Source organism: Juglans microcarpa x Juglans regia, chromosome 2D (assembly GCF_004785595.1).
Source record: "Juglans microcarpa x Juglans regia isolate MS1-56 chromosome 2D, Jm3101_v1.0, whole genome shotgun sequence".
Classification (NCBI taxonomy): domain Eukaryota; kingdom Viridiplantae; phylum Streptophyta; class Magnoliopsida; order Fagales; family Juglandaceae; genus Juglans; species Juglans microcarpa x Juglans regia.
Window position 1 is genome coordinate 10985432 of NC_054596.1, and position 16823 is coordinate 11002254.

At 35.6% G+C, this 16823-nt stretch overlaps 2 protein-coding genes and 1 pseudogene across 2 annotated transcripts; 2 read left to right on the forward strand and 1 right to left on the reverse strand.

The window, feature by feature from the left end:
* Positions 1–1725: 1725 nt before the first annotated feature.
* Positions 1726–3324, forward strand: LOC121249973 (protein DOG1-like 3). The gene has a single exon (XM_041148859.1). The coding sequence runs from the start codon at positions 2235–2237 to the stop codon at positions 3096–3098; it is 864 nt and encodes a 287-aa protein (XP_041004793.1). The 5' UTR covers positions 1726–2234; the 3' UTR covers positions 3099–3324.
* Positions 3325–3584: 260 nt separating this feature from the next.
* Positions 3585–11574, reverse strand: LOC121249252 (annotated as a pseudogene).
* Positions 11575–12653: 1079 nt separating this feature from the next.
* On the forward strand, positions 12654–15616 carry LOC121249968 (15-cis-zeta-carotene isomerase, chloroplastic). The gene is made up of 4 exons (XM_041148855.1): positions 12654–13298; positions 14155–14301; positions 14410–14619; positions 15129–15616. The coding sequence occupies exons 1-4, from the start codon at positions 12822–12824 to the stop codon at positions 15462–15464; spliced, it is 1170 nt and encodes a 389-aa protein (XP_041004789.1). The 5' UTR covers positions 12654–12821; the 3' UTR covers positions 15465–15616.
* Positions 15617–16823: the final 1207 nt, after the last annotated feature.

The window sequence follows — 16823 nt, forward strand, 5'->3', positions numbered from 1 at the left end:
ACACTTTTGTACATGGGCAACCTCCCGCCTTCCCCTCTACCCAACCAAGCAGATCGAGTATGGGTACTCGACACAGGCCTAATGTCAAAAACTGTTATGCAATTTAAAATTTTAAATATTGGAAACACTCCACTAGTTTCTTATAGAACTATATGTCTTACTCTCTCTCTATATATAATTTATTATAATTGATAATAAAAAAGACTACGTTCAAATTATTCCATAATCAACTATGCATCGCGTGGGCGCATACTTTTTTTTTATTAAATTTAATACTAGAGTTGTGTTAGGAATCTAGATAACCACATTTGACTTATACACCGTTTAGTAGTGCTGTAAAAAAAATCAAAAAACCGGTGAACTGGACTGAGTTGGTGTGGTACCAGTTCCTATTTAGCTAAACTGGTTGAAAATTGGTCCTGTTCTGATTTTGGATTTTAGAACACCGGTTTGAAACGAATCGAACCGATACATATATATTAATTTTAATTTTTTATATTATATATAAAATATTTTTTATATGATTTTTATATTATATACAATTTTTTATATTATATTGTAAATTGCTAATTAATATAACAGATTTTAAAATCTTATTTTTCATGTCTATTAATCTTACAACATAAAATTAATATAATATTTGATATAACATAAAATTAATTTTATAAATCTTAATATAACATTTGATTATGATATAACATAAATTAATCTTTTAATTTTTAATATAATATTTAAATTTTAATATAACATATAAATTTTAATTTTATAACAAAAAATTAATATAACATAAAATGCGGGATACTGATCATCACTTGCTAAAGTATTGTTAAAGTACGATTTTGTTTATTTGTAAAATCGAAAAAATTAGACCGAATCTGACTGAAATTGGAAAAGCCGAAAATTCTGATTTTAATGGTGAATCAATCCGTTATCAATTCTTAAATTTTCCTTAAATTTTCAAAACCGATATATATCAATTCAATTATAAAAAAATAAGTGTCCAAAATAAGACCGCTTACACCCCTACAGTTAAGTTTTGCTAGGTATTGTGGCGTTACACTTGAATATATACAAATTATTGCTTACACCCAATTAGTTCCAACACTTTCTAACTTAATCGGGAGGATATCCAATTCAAAATGAGTTTTATATCTCAACCATTTCCGTGTTCCGGTTTTCTTAAAAAAATATATAAAAATATCTATTTTAGAAGTAGAATATCAGGAACACTTTAATCCATCTTTAAACCAATTATTGATGGATCTATTATTTTTTTAACTTGTCATAAAAAATTAAAATCATTTCAATCTATTTCATAAATTTAAACACATATTTCAACTTATTTATGCCTTATTTAGATTCAAAATTTACCCCAACTCATTTCATCTCATTATTATAATTTTTTTAAATTATCACACAAAATATAATAAACAATTCAAAATTTTTAAATATCAAAATAATAATAATATTTAAAAATAATATTTTAATAATATTTTATTCAACTCATCTAAAACCATCTCAACTCATCTATTAAAAATTCAAACGATCTATAAAATAATATTATTTATAAATCAGTCAATTCTCAACGCCTACAGACAACCTTAATCTTAGACAGCTGTAGAACCAGCTCATCCTCGAACTTTGTTTTCCGAAGGAGATGAAGATATCGGAACGTGGGCCAGACAAATTAGGAGACTGCTAACCTTTTTTTGTTTTGATTTTTTTCTGTACATTGAACGTGGGCCAGTGATGATGGTACGAACGAAAGCCATTCCAGTTTCGATATCGGAACTCGTAAGCAAAATCTAATAAAGCCAGCCAAGTCTACTGTCATGTGAAGAGTAGGCGACGTGTCCCTTAGGAGCAATAGAAAATCATAAAAACTGAGCATGTCGGTTTAGGAAAGTGGATACCACCTTGATACTGATGAACTCAGCCCTCGTTTTGGGATCACTTCCACCAAAAAACTTGATATATATAAATAATATTTGTATTTTTATAACCCTACCAAAAAAACTGGGGTGCTCAAACTTTGGGTAGACTTCCAAACTAAGCAAACGCAAAAAACCCAGCCATGCAAGTTGGCTTTTTTTTGGTTGGATCGACCCTCCCAACCCAATCCATCCATGCAAACCCTCTTTTGGCAAATCTTCCTTCTATAAAACCAGAAGCAGATAACCCCCAATGTACTTGCATAGACGGTTCTCTCCCCTAAAGTGAAAACCACACCCAGCATGTCCGTACTCCCAGATGGCAATAATGATGGCCAAAGCTTCCATAGATTTTTCGAGCACTGGATTGTGGAGCAAAATAAATACCTCCAGGACCTCACATCTGCCTCCAAACAGCACAAACGAGCAAAAACTAACACCACCATCGCAGCTGAATCAACCCAAACTGAGGAGACTCGGGTCCCAGACAAGCCTCACTTAGGCCCCCTCATTAACAGAGTCCTTCTGAATTACGAGAAATACTATCAGGCCAAGTCAAGGTGCGCCAAGCAAGATGCGGTAGTCATGCTGACACCCCCATGGACAAGCGCTCTCGAGAACGCATTCATGTGGATAGGAGGGTGGCGACCCAGTATGGCTTTTCAGTTGCTCTACTCCAAGTCCGGGCTGCAACTTGAGGACCAACTATTCAGTTTCATTCAAGGGTTGAGTATAGGCGATTTGGGCGATCTCTCACCGAGGCAACTCGTCCAGATTGACGAGCTGCAGGAGAGGACCATTAGGGAGGAGAGAAAGATCACGGAGAAAATGGCGAAGCATCAGGAAACGGTAGCGGACCAGTCGATGGTGCAGTTGTCGCACTTGGTGACGGACTTGATGAGGAACGAGGAGGAGGAAGGGAGTACTGGTGGGGGTGGACTTGAGGAGAGAGTTGGGTCCGTTCTGGAGTTGAAGGCGGTGGGCTTGGAGAAGATCTTGCTGAAGGCTGATGATCTACGTCTGAGAACTCTCAAAGCCATTCTTGATATTCTCACTCCAATCCAGGCTGTCCATTTCTTGATTGCTGCTGCAGAGTTACACCTGAGGTTTCATGAGTGGGGCCAGAAGAAGGATGCGAGTCAACATGTTACTGGTGGGGGGAACTGATCGCTTGGAATTTTCTAGCAGTTAAGTGAACGTTTTCTTGGGACCAACACATTCCCCGACCAAATTTAAGATTTTGTTATCCATGACAAAAAAAGAAAAAAGAAAAGAAAAACACCTCTTCACCTAGTGATGGAACTGGGGAAAGGTTTTAGGTAGGTGCTGTATGCTTTTCCCACTATCAGTAGTTTCGGTTCTAATCTGAGAGAATAAAATGATATATTTGTGGAAGTATGTTGGCAAAGTAACGAATCACAGTCAAGGATTAGTACTGCTGCTCAATCCGTATGAGTGGCAATAGTTTAAAGAACTTTCTGTATATATTAATTGGTTCGGCTGCAAAATCACTATTAGGCAGACGAGTCTTAAAAATGGAATAGGAGAGGCCGATTTAAGGACACCGATTTTAAGCAATCCTACCTATCACCTATGTACGGTGTGCCTTTTATATGTGCATGTGTGAGCTGAGAGATGATTTGCAACAAGGGCTAAACGGCTCTAAAATATATATTTGGAGAACAAGTACGTACAAGATGTCACTGCAAAGGAAACTATCTGCAAAACTGAACTACAAGCACCACATGAGACTGTCAATCATCTCTTATTTTGATCCAGCAGTTAAAAAGATTATAAAGGCTTTCAATTTTCTCGGGTAAAATCCTCCATACCAAGCATCTTGATTGTTTGGAGGCACTACTGCAGACATTTGACAAGAAAAGGCAAATCAATTTATCGATGCTTATCTATTAGAAAACAAATCTTGGACTCAGGTTAGAAAACAGAGCAGATCACAACTTTTCCAAGCCACTAGCGTTTACATCCAATGTCAAATCCATTCAACGACCCATTTATCTTTCACCCCAGAACGTTTAAATGAACTTAAACTAACTTTTTAGTTAATGCCTTCAGGCACCTACTTTCTAAGCATCCCATCGCAACCATGATATCAAATCTCCCTGAACATGTTTTAGGCTTTTTGCTCTTTTCCTTGTGAAAACTACTAAAACATATCACATATGAATGAATCCTCCAAGGGAGTTGCTTTCAAGCGCATAATAATCTTATCACATAGGCAGCAATAAACATTGAACTAGACCCTTGGTGCACGTACAATTATAGTTCCCTATAAAAGCAATACAACTTCAATGGGTTTATGCCTTGTCTCTTGTTTTAATTTTAACTATTCGTGTTGAAAATCAATTATTGATAAGTTAGGGTCCAGAAGTAAATTCAGCAGCCAATATATTTCAAGGGGCAAAAGGAAAAGAATAATTGCACCCAGAATTAACAACCTTCATCTTAAGAGACCAATAACTAATCGGATAATTTGTAGCACATGAAAAGGTACTTACCATAATCACAGTTCATCCTTCACCGTCTCTGGTTGGATAGTGTTCTCGCGATTATTCCGAATAAAATCAATGATGTCCTCCTTTGATCCATTCCCATCATACTTAACAAATTTGCCACTGGCAGATTTAAAGTACAAAGTTGGGTAACCACGTACCTCAAAGCTATGAGTTGGGATGTCATTTGCAGTTGCATCCTAGACAATAATAAGATTCAAAAGAAATCACTACCAAAACCAATTAAGGATCTATATGAGGCTAAGTCAGATTTACCAATTTGAAAGTGATAATGAATGCAACAGAAGTCTTTAACATTCTAGTGTTACTTATGCTTTGACTTTAAACTGTAAGTTCATGCTGGATTAGCAAGAAAGGCAAATGGTCTAGACATAAGTCAAGCTACAACATGTAGATTCAATATCTGGTTTTTATTGATTCTTGCTCTTGAAACTAAATGTCAGTCCTACATTAACTACTTCTCAAGGTTTTGCTCCAATGCTCTTTGCTTGAGGCCCAGCTTGTCAGCCTTAAAAACCCTTCAAAATCTACTTGGCCTAATTTACGGCGCTCGGAAAAAATATAGTAGTTAGTGGCACAACCTATAGTAGTAGTTATGTACAATTAGGCCAATGAGCTGTCTTTGGAGTTCCTGACTGTTTGGAAAAAGATTCTTACCAGTTTTGCAATGATAATGTCGGCATCATTTTCAAATGAGACTGCAACTTCATCCAAAATTGGAGCCAGTTTCTCACAGTCTCCACACCAAGGCGCATAAAACTCTAGCAGAACTGTGAGCAAAAACCATTATTTTTATGCAGGGAAAAGAGTTAGCATGAGCAGCAAAAGAACCGTTGAGGGGGGAAAGGTGACGACTTATCTAGATAACAAGAATGTAGCATTTACTTGTTTATCAATATGTTTGCTTATATGTGGATTCCTTTTTGTCCTAGCTAGACAAACTAGTGTGGAGCATCCATTATCTGGTTGCATAACATCATATTGATTTTTTATATGACTTTAAAGCTCTTACAACGAGACGGTATGTCGGGGGAACTTAACTTTCAATGTCAAACGAATTTTTGCTACAACTGCAAGCTCAATCAATATCTGACTATAAAAGCTACCTCATATTGGATAAGAGCAATGAGATGATCAGTTTAATACCTCTGATTTTTCAATCATCTAATGACAAAGTTTAAAGCACTGAATGCCATGCAAATCCAATAAGATTTATAGCAAGAGAGAACTTTGTTATGATGGCAGAGAATCATGAAAGGTTCATTTCTTTAACTAAACAAATAGGTGCAGAATGTTCATGGAGGAGTTACTGCATGGTCAAATTAGTTATTCATGCCATTCTGATTAAGGGCCCCATTTGTAAGAGCAAGATTGCATAAGAATCGTAAGAAATTCTAGCTGCATGGGCACAAAGCAGTTATCACGATTATTAGTGACCTGCACTCCTTTGAGAAATAGAACTTGCCAAAGCAAAAACGAACCAGATACCACTATTATTAGTTGGAAACTCTTCTAGGCCCGATTCATATGTAGAGATCTTAACTTTCCAATCGGTTATTAGAAGTGGGTAGTGGCACTGGGATGGACAGTTTACCCACCCTTAAGTGGTATTGCAAACTATTCTGGAGGAGCAGTTGATTCAGCAACTTCCAGACTTTGTCTATCTTGTGTTTCATCCATTTTAAAATTTTATGAATTTTATAACAATTATCAACAACATATGTGGACCTGGAATGATTATGCATATATTACCCCTATCTGTGCTGTCAGTTACAATGATCTCATTCCCACTTTTATTATTACTTCCGAAACTTAAAGTTGTAATCTAACAACTACAGGAAGAAAATATGAATGATGCAACTAATAAAATGGTACTAAAGACAGACCATTCTTTCCAGAGTTAATAACCAGGTCATGGAGGCTATCAGCAACAATCACCTTCACAGGTTCATTATTAGTTTCGGGAATGGGCTCTGAGTAAATGGTTGTAAGTTTCCACCCTAAAACATGAACACAATGAAACCTCAGAAAGTCAATTCAATTTACAATTACAGGCAAGAAAAAAGCTAAAATAACTATGGTTTATGAGATTAATGAACAAAAATACTTAGATTCATGACAAAAAATGGACAAATTAAATCTGCAATTTAGAAGGAATGCAGCAGCCATTTGAATTGATATCCACGGCAAAAGAAGTGGGAGCCCTACCTTATATTCCTTCAACCAAGGTCCAATATGGTCAGGCTCCAAGTTTGATTTAAGGTATTTCGGACCATCATTGTTTAATATGAAGATAAGAGGTACCTGTTCATCTTTGAGTCTAAAGTACTGCCCGTCCAGTCCAAATACAAATTAAACATGTCAAAATAGTATGCCCTACAAATACAAATAAAATTGGGTTGGGTGGAAAAGGTAATTACCTGGAAGGGCCCTTGGCTTGCCTCAATGTCACCAATTAGAAAGCTTATGCCATTACCTTTGTAGTGCACAGCCAAATCATAAAATTTTGACTTAAAACCATCAGCAAGTTCACTACTGAAATTCAAAAACAGCATCGCCTAACCGGACAAAAAAAAAAAAAAAAAAAGTATTATCATGCCTATTGTGGAGACCAAAAGAATAAAAAATAATAATAATAAAAAAAAAATAAAAAAAAAAAGGGCAAAGAAAAGAAGAATCAGTAAATCAGTAACAACATAAAACAAAAAACCGTGACAGTGAATTCGTCCACATAAATGCATTCTTCTAGACCAAAGCAAAGAAAGAGAAAACAAGGGAGTTTCTTAACACTAGACATTCTGACCAAATAAATTAAAGAATAAAATGAATGAAAGGTCATGGCACTTTGGGAAATGGAACCACCAGATCTTTATTAAATAATGAAATCATTTGTGTTCAAGTAAATGGTATTCAACCAAAATGGTTTCTGATTTGTTTTGATGTAAAATGTTTTTAGAAAAATGTTCTCAGCATGCTTTCTATTGTTCACACGCAGCTGGTCATTGAGGAAAGCTTAAAAAGTCTGCTTTGTGGTGCACTGATCGGGCAGATTTGGTAAAATTTCGTTCTTTTGTGAAAAACCTACTCCGGTAGATCCTCCCCTATGTTCTTAGACCTGCTGCTCGGGATGATCTTTTGATTTGTTTTTTCTCCTATTAAAAAAAATGTTTTCTGCATGTATTTCCACGCTGCAACCCTTCCCCCTCCTTTTATTCCCTATTATTTTCCTCTAATAGATTTTATTCGTGCTTTCTTGGTGTTTTGTGTGGTTCCATCTGATTGTCCAAACTCCTCTCTCCATGGGCTGATTGGTTTGTCAGTTTAATCATATATTTTTCTGGATTGTGTGCAATCATGGTTTAATCCTTATATTTCACAATTTTCTGACCTTGGCATTAGGGCTGTTGAAGAACTTGATAAGAAATGGATGGTTACTTGGGTCCTTGTTGAAAAGAGTCACAGTAGGCACACTGGCTTCTTCAACAAACTTCTCCAAAGCATCCACATGAAAATCCTGAAAACATAAAGAGAAAGAAACCAGGCATCATACTTGAAAAAATAACAGAACAAGTGCAATAAGATCTATATGATCAGTAGCAGCTTTCCAAAGTACCTGGAAATCAACAGAACGCTCATCAAATGGCTTTAGTAATCTCACTGTTGGTCCATTCACTGAAGATTCCCCTCTTGGCAGGAGTTTGGGATCCAAAGTGTGACCAAAATCAAAGTCAGAACGCAATTTTTCTGCTAGGGCTGTGAAGTTATCGAATTCCTCCCCAGAGAATTCTGTAAAGATTCCAACCTGTTGAATTGGACAAATAAATTAGCATTAAAAGGTGGGAAGAAAACAGAAGTTGAAAATAAAGCCCAAAAGTACTTACTATGGAGATCTTGTTTTCATCAATAACACTAGTAGCTTCTTCCATAGATTTTATTTCAGCTGAAGCAGGAGCAACTTCCTTTTCTAAGTAAGCTACTATACCATCAGCTTCACGAGGCCCTTTGTATTCTTGCAAATTCTTTCCTCCCTTTCTTAAAATCTTGAGTGTAGGGATATGCGTGATCTCGTATTCACTTGCAAGTTCCTCATTTGCTTCATGACTTGCATCTACTTTTGCCAAAATGACAGGAGGGTCATGGCTACTCAAAATGGAAGCGGCTTTTTCATACTATACATTTGACAAATTTGAGTTTGAAATAAATATCATTCGATTAAGAATGCACTACGCATGCATGACAGAAGACCCGAGACAACTCCCTATTCAACCAAATGAGAAGACAAATTAAATTACCTCAGGGGAAAGCTTCATACAAGGGCCACACCTGTCACAGGGAAAGGAAAAGCAGTATTAGACTGAAGAATGAACCAGCCAAAACACACGGGAAAATAAAAATTTGAACTTTTGGGGAAGCACAGAGTGCATAGTGTAAACAAGTTGATAACTCCTAGTAAACACAGTAGTAAGCCAAACACAAACTCAAACTAAAGCATGGTTTTAACCATGTTCAAGGAAGTTTTTAATGGGCAACTCATCAAGCATAATCAGTCGAATAATTATTTATTTGAAAAACAGTGGGATTATAAATGATAATTCATCAATGTAACTTGAACTGGAAGCTTTACATGAAGGGCAAAACACAAGGTCACATCGACTTTAATCGCTAAGAATGCCCAGATTGGCCAGGAGTTTAACCCTATTTGTTGAGTGAATCAGCCTAAACAACCATTCACCAATTCTATAGAAGTACCTCAGTATATCACTGGCTGTGGGCTGCTTGAAACAGGACTTTTATATCGCTAGCCGGGGACAAGTGAATCGGCATTACTATGGTTGCCAATATCAAAATCGGAGGGTAAACTCTACTTTAAAACTCAGATTTCGCTTTAAAAACAGAGCTTCCCAAAAACCAAGCCATCCTCTTCTCAGTAAAGGAACAAAATAGCAACATGCATAAAAACCTATAAAATTTAACAACCGAAAATATCATGTAGACTTAAAAAAAAAAAAACCTAAAATTTCACCAAGCAAATATGCATTCCTTCTTTGCTGTTGAATTTTGAGATAAAATTCCCAACATGTTGATTATGTTTGATAAAAGAAAAATATTTCAAGCACCATAGATTTGATAAAAATAAACTTACAAATTAACCTGATTTGGCATGGTAAGTGAGATTATAAAATTATTTTATCGATCATTTTATATATCAAAGACATTTGCAAATTTCTTTTATAAAATTTCTTTATACTACTGTAATAAAAGGACCGAGTCGGTAACTCCAGTACTTGGCTGGTTTGAAAAGCCAGTTTTAATTTCTCAGTTCCCACACTAGAGGAGACCTAGTATTCAAAACTTTGATTAGGAAAGAAGAAAGCGAAAAACAGCAAGTAGATTTACGGGCACACCATGGAGCATAGAACTCAACGACAATGAAATTATGTTTGGAGACAGTTTCAGTGAAGTTTGAGTGAGCACGTGCTCTCCGGCAGAGACCAATGTAGCATTGCACAGAAAGGGCACCAGCATGAAGAACAAGCAGGCCCAAAACCTAGAATCCATGCTCGCAGCTCTCTGGTATTATAGTCACTGTTGTGTGCCGTGTACGCTATTTCTCGTGGTACATAGAATAAATCGACGAGTAGTCCGTGTGCATGAGATCAGCAAAGTTGATAAGCAGATATAAGCATGGCAGGTGTTGCTGTCAGGGACGCGATGCGATTTCCCATCGTACACGCGCTGAAAGCCATTAACAACGTTGTTGAGATTTCGATGGCCAATGTTACGAGGCACTGTCGTTCTGGGTTCTCTTATTTCGACTTGTATATATCTACGTGAATTATATTTTTATGAATTACTCTTTTTATTTTTTTTTTAGTCATTGCATAAGATTCATGTCAACCAAAGTAATTTGACGTAGGTACCCCAAAAAAAAGGCAGCTGATTTTAAGCACTTTATAGAAGACTTTTGGAGGATCCTTAAATGCTATTTTTGGATCTCAAGCATGTTTTAATAGATCTCAAATCAATTATCGATGACGGAAATGCATCTTTGAGGTAAACACGTGATCTTTACTGTCAATTCGTGTGTATTAGTGTTTGCAAATGGATTAAAGAGAGTAGGGCTGATTTTAGGGGTGTCAAATTGTGTTAACAGGTCCTATTCGTGTCGTGTCAAGACGTGTATATTATATTATATAAGTCAACCCTAACCCGACCCGTTAAACTTATCGTGTCAAGATCTCAAACCCTAACACGACCTATTAACATAACGGGTCGTGTTGTGTCAATCTGTTTTGATCCGTTTATGTAAATGGATTGAACAGACTCAAAATTAACCCATTGGTTTAGTTAATTTTAGCATAATTTTATATAAATATTAAAATCACTGTATCTATAAAAAATATAAAACTAACTACAAGTCCAAAATTACAATCTAAACAATAAAAATATCAAAATTAAAAGATTAAAAATTTTATTTTTTAGGTATAAGGGTATAATTGTAACTTTAATTTTATTAACAGGTTATAACAGGTTGACCCGTTATCAACCTGTTAAGCTATCGTGTCTTAACGGATCAACCCGTTTTGACTCGAACTCGTTAAAGTTAAACCCTAACCCGCTTTTATAGTGTTATGTTCGTGTTGGGTTAAAGGGTCGTGTCATATATTACCACCCCTAATTGGTTTGGTATCAAACTATCTCATTTCATATAATTATTATAATTTTTTTAAATTTTTATATAAAATATAATAAATAATTTAACTTTTTTAAATCTTAAAATAATAATAATAATAATATATTTTAATAATATTTTATTTAAATTTTAACAAAATATTTCAACAAAACGAGACTAACAGTCTAACTTGCAAGCGGATCTCTGGCGCATTTAATATGAGAACAGGTTTGCTTAATTCTTTCAATCTTTGTCCGCAACTGTCCACCAAAGAATATTATGTCATGTTGTTAGCAGTTTCCGGAACTTATAAATTGAAGCCAATTGTAAGGATCGAACATCAAATGCTTAAAATCATTTATTTAGAGAAATGGGCAACCAAATTATGGTTAAGTGGACATAGGCTTGATGAGTGAAGCTCATCCTTGTCATAATCCATTATGGCAAGTTGAGATTGTATGGCAGATTCTTTTATGCTTTTGGCCAATTCATGATTTATAATTAGACACCAACGTTTGACACTGTGTACAAAGTTGGACAACAAACACCAAAGCACTACTGGTGCTTGTCTTCAAATTTTCATAAATTAAATATTATCAGATATTATAACATCCATCGCATTCCGTAAAGAAATGATTTATATAGTTTTAAAGTATGTAAGTCTGAATAATGTTATTGTAAGATATTTATACCACACAATGCTTATGTGGCGTAAGTTGATTTGAAAAATAAATTTTAAAATTTAAATCTTATAAAATGATTTAATCTAGGTGACATGAATATATCTAACTTAGTGTATATTTGGGATTGCAGTGAAAAATATAACTTATAATTTTAAGACTTATAACTTATAGCTTAAGTAATAAGTTATACTGTTAAAAAATTATTTACTATTTAATAACTATATGTTTAAAGCACTATCAAACATATTACATTTCTTCGTAAATAAATTAAAAAATTACTTTTAAGGTAGCAATGACCATATCTTTAAAAAATTAAAAGTTGTATAGGTATTTTCGCCTATTAATTTTTTTTTAAAAAAAAAATTTGAACTACATTTCAGATCATCTAAAAAAAGCATGTTTGAAGAAAATACTTTTCATAAATGATTTTTTTTCTCAAACGTAATTTTTAACTTATTTAAAATAAAAAATACTTTAATAACCAAATAACCTAGCTTTTTCCTTACAAAACTTTTAAAACTATTTAAATTCTGTTCAAGACACCTAACATAACCCCTCTAAATTAGAATTTATACTATATCTTACCTGACTTTGTTTTTCTAACAGTTAGGGTTTCGTTTGAAATATAAACTTATCTCAATTTATTATTATAATTTTTTTAAATTTTAATATAAAATATAATAAATAATTTAATTTTTTTAAATTTTAAAATATTAATAATATTAAAAAATAATATTTTATTATTTAAATTTAACTTAATTCAAAGTCTAAACGCAATCATAATCCTAAGATTAGGACAAAATGCGTTGGATATGAGGTGCCGACTGCCGAGGTCCTAAATCCTAAGCATTTCCTCCTGCTCTCGGCCACTCCACCGAAAACAATATTAAAAAGCACAGAAAATCCAAAATCCACAACCGAGAGCACAACACCCTTCAGATGCTCTTTTCTTTGGGTGTTTTCTCCTATCTACTTTCCTCTTTCACCTCCCCACTCCGTTGCAATGGCTACTACTCTTCTCGTCTCAAACCCCTTCTCTCCCTTACCTCACCGCCCCTTTGGCAATAAGCGGTCGACCCACCTACTCAGACGGCCAGCCTTTACCCTCAAAACTCTGCTCTTACCCTCTTTCAAGGAATCCTTCCAAAGTTCACCATTTGCTTCCAATTCCAATTCTAATTCCAATTCCCTCCCATTATTCACCCGGAGGTTTCAGCTGGCCGCCCGAATTTCCACGGGTGATACGGAGACAAAGATATCCGATGATGATGATGATGATGATGAGTCTTCGGCAGTGTTGTTGATGGGCGAGGACTCCGCCTCGTTCGACTTGGCCCAGCAGAAGATATCTTCTTGGATATATTTCTCTCTTATTCTTGGAGTGGTTCTGTTTGTGCTTGACTTTGTTTGGATTGATAACTCGACTGGCCTCGGCAAGGCCTTCGTCGACGCTGTTTCGGGACTTTCGGGCAGCCATGAGGTGATCTCTTTATCTATTTTGTGGCTGCGGGGAGGGAGTTCTATGATGATAGTAATTGATGCATTCTTTCAGTTTTCACGCTTACCATCTGTTTGCTTACTGAGAAAAGGTGTGGGTGGGTAACCGTTGATCATCCTTGTGTCACTCGACATAGTCCAACATATCCCCCATAAGCTTTGCTACCATCTACGGATTGCTCTCTCTCGTAACAACTTTCTTCTTACGTGATAATCAACTTTCAAGAAAGACAATTACATGTGGCAACCTCGTAGCTTAGAGATGTTACTTTTGTATAATTAAGTGAATAAGCATAATTGCTCACTTTTTTTTGGTTAAAAAAAAAAGAATGCTTTGTAGTCGGACGAATCTGATTTTACGTCAAGACAAGCCATGGAACCAAAAAGCTAGGCTAAAATCCACAATACCTCCTCCTTTCGTCCCTTAGCTCCCCCTTCTCACTCTTCTCTTGTCAGAATCTTCAATTAATTATGGTCAAGACTCAAGACATCTCTCTTCAATGTCCAAGAAGTTCAACCGTGTAAGCATTTCTTCTTAACGGGTGTCCATCAGTCTACTTAGTGAGCGAATGCTAGTGTTTTAGTCTTTAGTCTTTACTGGTCATAAGTTTTGCAGGGAGTGCTAAAATTTTCATAAAGCTTGGTTCATCCCATTGGACAAAAATTTTGTCTGTCCAACATGTGATTCGTAAGACATGCTACCCAAACATTAAATAAATTAAATAAAAAAAAATAGCATGAAAAATTGTTATTCTCACTCAATTTTCTTTTAGTTTTACAGAGCTCTTGATAAAAAACATTGTATGCTAATGGGCTATGGAACTTTCTATTTTCTGCAGGTTGTGATGTTGACCCTCATTCTCATTTTTGCCGTTGTCCACAGTGGCTTGGCTAGTCTCCGAGATGTGGGTGAAAAACTCATAGGAGAACGTGCTTTCCGTGTTCTGTTTGCAGGGACATCTCTACCGTTGGCTGTTAGTACTATTGTGAGTTCTCTATTTGAAGCACGGGAGCTTCTTCCTCCAAGTTAGCTTGATGTGTTGCCTTTTCTTTTGTTTCATTCTTGCCTTATATCATTTTTGGCTTTGATGCAGGTGTATTTTATCAACCACAGATATGATGGACAACAATTATGGCAGCTCCAGAGTGTTCCTGGGCTTCACCAATTCGTGTGGCTCTCTTCTTTTATCTCTTTCTTTTTCCTCTATCCTTCAACCTTTAATTTGTTGGAGGTAGCGGCAGTTGAGAAGCCTAAAATGCATCTTTGGGAGACTGGGATCATGAGAATCACGAGGCACCCACAGGTATAAGACCCACCATCTTGCTTTCAATTAAAGATGTGTTTATTAAGAATTGGAAGACGAAGGGCATTGGGATAAATGCTGGTTTTGTCTTTGGTGGTCTTGACTGCCTACAATCAACTTCAACCTCTGATCCTACTCCTTCAATCAATAAGTCATTCAACCACTGCTTTCCATATGTTCACAAAATCACTATAAGATGCTTTGCACAGAAAAGATGCGTGATGGTGTTTGGACAGAAGTAATTAAATCTGTTTCATTATAGAAGACGCCATTTTCCTTCATTTAGGGTGCTGAGAAAACTGAAATTGTTTATACATCTCTAATGGACTGCCAACATAACAATACCAGAGACGCCTTCTCCCTTCATATGTTCCTTTTCTTTTTTGGTGTTCAATTTGGGTCAATAGGCCTGAATGTAAGTTAACACCGCACACATACACATGAATAGAAAAGCATAGCTGGCCACATGAACATTTTACTAACCAATTTAAGGTTGTGTTTATTTTCAGATGGTTGGGCAGGTAGTCTGGTGCCTGGCTCACACCCTTTGGATTGGAAACTCGGTGGCTGTAGCAGCCTCTGTTGGATTGATTGGACACCATCTATTTGGTGTTTGGAATGGAGATAGGAGGTTAGCTATACGGTATGGTGAGGATTTCGAATCTGTGAATAGGCGAACAAGTGTAATTCCATTTGCAGCCATTCTTGAAGGCCGTCAAAAGTTGCCAAAAGAATACTACAAAGAATTTATTCGAGTTCCATATTTGACAATCACAGCATTGACATTAGGTGCATATTTTGCACACCCACTAATGCAGGCAGCTAGTTTCGGTCTTCATTGGTAGAATACAGATTCATTCATCTGCTGTTGTATCGGATGACACGCGATTTTGGTTTTTGGATTTGTATATAATCGATATACCAAAACACTTGCTTTTGTCCCGTGCACACACTACAAGTTCTACCATTCAGGAATAATGGATTTTTCGTTCAGATATTTATGGGGATTATAGACTTGGTTCTCTTTAACAAAGAGGACTTGCTTGAGGATTTGACACAAGCTATAACTATGAGCTGTCTTAAAATCATTTTAAGAAATAATAAAATAACAAAGCCATTTACTAGAAGACCACAACAAGGAGTAGCTTTTGTATTAGGCATTTCATCAAACAATTGGTCTACACTGGGTGAAGCCGACAATCAACCGTTGCCAGGGGCGTTGGAGTCATCATCTGCCAAAAGGATTACCAGTTTGAAGTGAATAAGAAAACACAACTTTAGATAAGAGAAGGGGAAAATTATATCAAGAAGAGAATGGATACCGAACAGTGTGTATTAGGGGAAGGAAAAATATAGGAATTAAGAAGTTACGGGTGATGGATGATGCAAAAATGAGTATGGAATGCCTTGTACTTTCACTGTATAACAGTATCTCGTGTACTTAAAATTCTTATATTAATAATAACTTTAAATGATATTTGCAGTCAACTGCATAAATTTAAAAAAACAAAAAGGTAAATATGAGATTATATAAAAAAATTAATTTTTTAACGGTAAATTTTACAATTTTTTAAAAGGAGTACGTGACATTTGTACAATCTATAATTACATTTATATTTAAGAGATGGGATGGAATGAAAATTACTCATAAAAAATTTGTATTTTATAAAAATATTATAGTTATAGCTAGATGTGTCAAAAATTTATACACAGTGTGAGGAGATAAAATACACCAGTTCAAAATGATTCTCAAGGTCCAGCCCATCAAAAGCTCATCACTAGAAGACAAAATAAGAGAGAGAGAAAGGGGACAAGAAAGAACAAGGGGGTAAGGGTGTCATGAGGCAGAGAGATGTCAGAAGAAAGTAGGAAAAAGAGAGACAGTCAGAAACACAAAGCAGACATCCATTACCACTATTAAGGTCATGCACAAAGATAGTCAGATAAAAGGGACAGGATGTCTGCGGTTTTATGGACTTTTTCTTTTGAATGCTTGGGGGTCTTCTTCGACTTCTTCTTCAACCACTAAATATAGAGCTCTATGGGAATATCTTTTTCAGTAAATAGATCTCCAGTTTCCATTGTATAGGAAGAAATGAAAGGCTATGAGAGACTGTAAATAAATATAGTATAATAGAATCTCTCCTCCCCAAATCTCTGTAGACGTAGGTCCAGTACTGAACCACGTAAATTTGTGTGTCTAT

Bases quoted from the DNA above. Each gene is read 5' to 3' on its own strand.
- LOC121249973 (XM_041148859.1), top strand. From the start codon at position 2,235: ATGTCCGTACTCCCAGATGGCAATAATGATGGCCAAAGCTTCCATAGA.
- LOC121249968 (XM_041148855.1), top strand. From the start codon at position 12,822: ATGGCTACTACTCTTCTCGTCTCAAACCCCTTCTCTCCCTTACCTCAC. The intron at 14,302-14,409 runs GTGAGTTCTCTA...GCTTTGATGCAG, and splicing joins CGTTGGCTGTTAGTACTATT to GTGTATTTTATCAACCACAG. The intron at 14,620-15,128 runs GTATAAGACCCA...GTTTATTTTCAG, and splicing joins GAATCACGAGGCACCCACAG to ATGGTTGGGCAGGTAGTCTG.